General features: G+C 41.3%; 1 protein-coding gene across 1 annotated transcript; it reads right to left on the reverse strand.

Moving 5' to 3' along the window:
- Window positions 1-4,783: 4,783 nt before the first annotated feature.
- Window positions 4,784-5,245, reverse strand: LOC108375398 (uncharacterized). Its single transcript, XM_017631523.1, has 2 exons — window positions 5,217-5,245; window positions 4,784-5,117 (listed from the first exon to the last, which is right to left on the reverse strand). Exons 1-2 carry the CDS (start codon window positions 5,243-5,245, stop codon window positions 4,784-4,786), a joined length of 363 nt encoding a protein of 120 aa, XP_017487012.1.
- Between the last annotated feature and the right edge of the window lie 212 nt (window positions 5,246-5,457).

The raw sequence follows: 5,457 nt of genomic DNA on the forward strand, positions 1-5,457 counted from the left end.
CGAGGTATCGTGTGCAAAGGCGGAGAGACAACGGACGGACGGACAGACAGTCACCGCTTAATCGATTTCTTTTTTCATTGTGATAATTTACGTATACATTTGCCTGTTACAAACAACCGTTATGTGAACAAAGTTATAATACCCGTGTGCACCAGTGCGCCCGGATATGAAAATAAATATTTTAGAATTTCATTTGAAAATGCTCATTTGCAATTAATAAACGATCCGATTTTAAAACGCGTGTATTAAAAAAAACATCGATGTTAGAAGTTGAATTGAATATAAATATTCGTTGTCACAACTTGAAATAATAATGCAAAACCTATTTAAACAAAAACGTTTTTAAAAGTAAAACGCTCCATACAAATTTGTAAACGATATCTATGTAGGATATATATGGCGCTTAAACGATTTTGCGTTTCTTTGTATGCGTACTTAAAAGATAGGGTTTATTAGGTCATCTAAAAAGTAAATTTGTAGAGGGGCATCTAAAAATCTCGACTCCATCGCCATCGGTCGGCCCGATTTTTGGTAAAAGTATATTTTATGATGCAGATCATCCAAATAAAATTATCAAACCGTAAGAAAGATTTTTAGTTAACCATAAATTAAAGGAGACATAAACATTTTCTTATTGCCTTATGAACAAAGCAAAGTTCTAGAGAATTCTGAAGACTTTTAAATTAAAATGTAAGGTCTGTGGAAATAAATAAGACTTTTGACAGAATAATATCTTCTCCTTTGCCCCATTCAGTAATAATTATTGCTGAAATTATATTGGTTATCATATTCTTTACTACCAATATTTATTAATTATTAAGGTTAGGTGGATAAAGGTGATATTCCCTGAACGGAGACGGCATCACGGTTGCCAACATTTGGATTCTTGAAACCGGGACGCATAATAAGTCTGTTCTTTTGCTCGCCAGCAGCTGCCCGAGAGTGACCAATTTGTGTCTCTTTGGTTGGCTCTCGAGCTGTTGAGAGCCATATTCCGGGCGAGTTTGTGAAAACTTTCCAACTGCCAGAAGAAGAGGAAAAATTTTAATTCTATCAAAATGTAAATGACTGTTGTTCTTCCAAAAAAAATTGATTAAAAACGGCCTCAAGCTCAATCAAAATGTTGAGTATATGTAATTGTTATAAGACCATAAATATCAAAAAAAGTAAAATTTCATTTATAAAAATGTTCATCAAACGAAGCTTCAATGATAATATTTCTAAATTACTTAAAATCTTTACCAAAATTTAAATAAAAATTTAGGTACGTATAGTGCCACACTAAATTATTGGCATAAGGAATTTTTCACAATGCATGCATTATTTTTTACTTAAAAGTTTCGGCGAATTAAAAAAAAAAATATGGTTGATACTACAACAAAAACAAAAAAAAAATCTCTTAAAAACTTAGGAAAATTCAATAAATTTGCCTACACGTTGGCATTTAAAGATAACAACATGTCAGTTTGAAGTTAGTAAAAAATCGTATTGACCTTTCGGAATTTATTTGCAGGTAGTTTCTTCCAAACAAAAAAAACAAGATAACGAACATAATTTGTGCTGCGCCCCCTTGTACAAACTTATTTACATTTATGATGTCTGCTTTAATGCGTAAAAGGATTTCAATTGGCAACGCCAAGGGCATACCGGCGCTTCAACGCCGGTCAGATTCAACTAACCTAACCTTATCACTGCAGTCTACATGTCTACATGCCGCCTCTAGGTGTTTCCGCAAATAACCATCCGTAAGAAAAAGCCCTTCTCGATTTTGTTCCTTAAAAATTCTGTTTAGGGCTGTAAAGTGCACTAACATACATTCGGTGGGTGTGGTTCAGGGTTCTTCAGATACATTTTCTACACACGAGAATATGACCTGGCTGGTGTCAACCAAATCATACAAATAAAAATAAAATAAAATAATTGTTTAGGAATCTGGAAACTCCAAGAATTGTGCCATCTACGTCATCAAGACGTAAACAAGTCGTAACCTTATATTCTATGAACCTTGGCTAGAACAGCTGATTTGATTCGCCACGGTACACATGTGTCAAAATTACTTATGAGTGAGTGAGAAAGGATGGATGGTACCCTGAGCAGAAGTCCACGTAAGTGGGGAAAGCTCGCGACGTCCGGATATTTATATCCACGTATCCTTTGGGCAGCGACCTAACGCCCATTTGGGAGCGCGCTAAAGTGAGGAGTAAAACTTCGCGTGCGCCGGGTTTGGGTCCCGCCACGTTAAAACAACGCCCAATGAAAAGTAAGAAAACACGGAAAACGTATAAAGCACTATAATTTTAGGGTGTGTACCTAGAGTATCCGGACCCTTAATGAGGAAGGTGTCTCTGTCCGGCTGGTTGATGTCCTCCCGAAAACTACTGCTGGCATCACCGCCATTCAGGAAATGCGAGCCTTGCGACGTAGACTACAGATGCCACGTAAAGGAGCTGAAATTCGGTGTTGGATTTATGGTGGGAGAGAGACTCCGTCGCCGAGTGCTGGCGTTCACCCCGGTGGACGAACGTCTAGCCACAATCCGCATCAAAGCGAGATTCTTCAACATCTCGCTCATATGCGTCCATGCTCCGACAGAAGACAAGGACGAGGCGTCCAAGGATCTCTTCCATGAGTTCTTTTAGAGAACATATGAGCGCTGCCCCCGGACACGATATAATAATCGTTCTTGGCGATTTCAATGACAAGGTGGGCACAGAAGGGATCTCTGATGCCACTGTCAGAAAATTTATCCCCCACGTCGAAACATCCAATAACGGACTGAGGCTAATTGACTTCGCCGGGAGCCAAAATATGGTAATATGTAGTACTAGATTCCAGCATAAGAAGATCCACCAAGCTATATGGCTATCTCCACATCAAAAAACGAGACACCAAATCGACCATGTTGTGACAGACGGAAGGCATGCTTCCAGTATTTTATACGTACACTCCGAGGACCAAACATTGTCTTGAACCACTATCTTGTTGCAGCCAAGTTACGCACTCGCTTCTGTGCAGCAAAAATATGCGCCCAACAATGCAAGGAAAGCTTAACGCCGAATCACAACAGATAGCCAATGCATTTGCCACTCGACTCACACACCACAACAAACCACATACGCGAGTAGTGCGACCACATTTCCCGCTCATTAGGTACCGTCGCCGAAGAAATAGTCGGATTTCAGCGAGCCCGAAAGAACAAGTGGTACGATGAGGAGTATCAAGAAGCTGCAGAGAAAAAGATGCCCCCTACCAAATACAGAAGCGAGACGTATTTGCCGCATTAAGAAGAGAGAGGTCGAAATACGTGAGAGCTGGAAATGCTGGCCGACAGGAAAAACGCCCGAGAGTTAGACGACTTACCGAGCGTTTCCATACCAGGGCGAAATCCTGTAAGAACAACTATGGTGACCTAAAAACTAATATCCAGAACGTACTTAAATTATGGCGGGAGCACTTTTCCACCCTATTGAATGGCAGGAGCACTGAAAGTGGTGGAGAAGACGAACCCGGGTCCCCAGTCGATGACGATGGAGTCGATGTCCCACCGCCTGAGTATGACGAGGTACGAATAGCGATCACGCGACTGAAAAACAACAAAGCTGCTGGACCTGATCCCTGCCAGTTGAGCTATTCAAGTACGGCGGCGAGGATTTAATAAGGTGCATGAATCAGCTCTAATGCATAATATGGTCAGATGAACGGCGAGGAGTTGATGAGGTGAATGCATCAGCTCTAATGCAGAATATGGTCAGATGAACGCATGCCCGACGACTGGAATTTAAGTGTGCTCTGCACAATCCACAAGAAAGGCGACCCCGCCATTCGCACCAACTACCGCTGGATCAGCCTTCTAAGCGTAGGTTATAAGGTCTTATCGAGTGTATTGTGCGAAACACTGAAGACCACCGTCATAGCGAACTGATTGCACCCTATCAGTGCGGCCTTAGGCCTGACAAATCCACCACAGATCAGATATTAACAATACGCCAAATCGTTGAAAAGACCCGCGAGAATAGGATCGACACACCATCTATTTTTCCATTTCAAAGCCGCTTTAGACAGCACGAAAATAAGAGCCGTTTGATTCCGAACGACGTTTCAGACAAGGTGACTCCCTTTCGTGTGATTTCTTTAACCTGATGTTGGAGAAGATAATAAGAGCCGCAGAACTGAACTGCTCCGGCACAATACTCTAAAAGAGTGTACAATTTCTGGCATATGTCGACGACAAGGATATTATCGGTAAAAACAAGGGCTACATCTTTCTGCCTTCTCGTTATTGGATAGAGAAGTAACGCGAATGTTGTTGGTGGTGAACGAGGACAAAACGAAGTATCTTCTGTCATCACACAAACAGTCTGAGCACACGCGTGTATGGCGCGGAGGCATGGACAATGAAAACATCTCTTACAGTTTTCGAGGGAAAGATTCTGTGAAAGATTTACGGGCCTTTATGAGCTTTACAACGACATAGACATAGCGCAACGAATTAAAATTCAGCGGCTCCGCTGGCTTGGCCATGCCGTTAGAATGGACAGAAAAGCTCCTAAAAGAACAAATTTTCTTCTACCAAAATTTCTTAAACCAGTATGCAGCTGCCTAAAACAAAAAAGCCTGTATATGTATTTGTTTCTTCAAGAAAATTTACAGCAACATCAGGGTACCATTTCAAGCAACTGAAGTAGAAAAATATTTCTAGTGAACCTAAATTTACATTTTCATAACGTCCGTTTCTACAAGTTTGCCTATATGACTTTTTATGAAAACTTTTTTCTTCAAATTCTTACCTCTTATGCTGTAATCGCTTGACACGATCTCGGATATCTGCGGCCAGCGTTTCGGCCATCTGTAGTGAACGCCAGGAATCATAAGAGCGACCAAAGCGATCCCACGTCAAGCGTTCCTCAATAGCCGCCTCGATTAGCTTATAAATAGCCTCCATGCTAAAATTATTACGAAAGTATTCCCAATCGCGTTTCGGCTGCTCCGCCGCACACTCGGATTCTTCACCTTCGCCAGCGCTGGAATGCAGTTTTTGCAAAGCACGCTTCTTGCCCAACATTGACTCCATAAGCAAGGCATTCATGCGATTGGTGGTCCGCACAGACGCGGTGATGCTGATAAGAAGAAATAAAAGGAACCAAAAAGGAAAAGTGGTAATGTTGTTGAAACTTTTTAATTTATTAAGGTAAACTGGTCTTTAAAAAATATATTACCGTGTTCGCACGCCACTCCAAGTAGACATTTTCAAGCAATCAATCAATCAATAAATAGTCGTCTATTTTCACTTAATTTACTAGCAAATTTTCTCTACCTGAAGGTTATCAGTTTTTCCTAGACACCGGAACTGCCACTTGACGAGCCATCAGAAATGCAACGCGCATGCAACTGAATCACTGAATTGGCGCCGCACTGCGACAACCCCACAGCGACGCGCCAAATGCCAGCCGCCGACAA

This window comes from Rhagoletis zephyria, unplaced genomic scaffold (assembly GCF_001687245.7).
Source record: "Rhagoletis zephyria isolate East Lansing unplaced genomic scaffold, Rhagoletis_zephyria_1.1 Rzeph_scaffold_08867, whole genome shotgun sequence".
NCBI classification, from domain to species: domain Eukaryota; kingdom Metazoa; phylum Arthropoda; class Insecta; order Diptera; family Tephritidae; genus Rhagoletis; species Rhagoletis zephyria.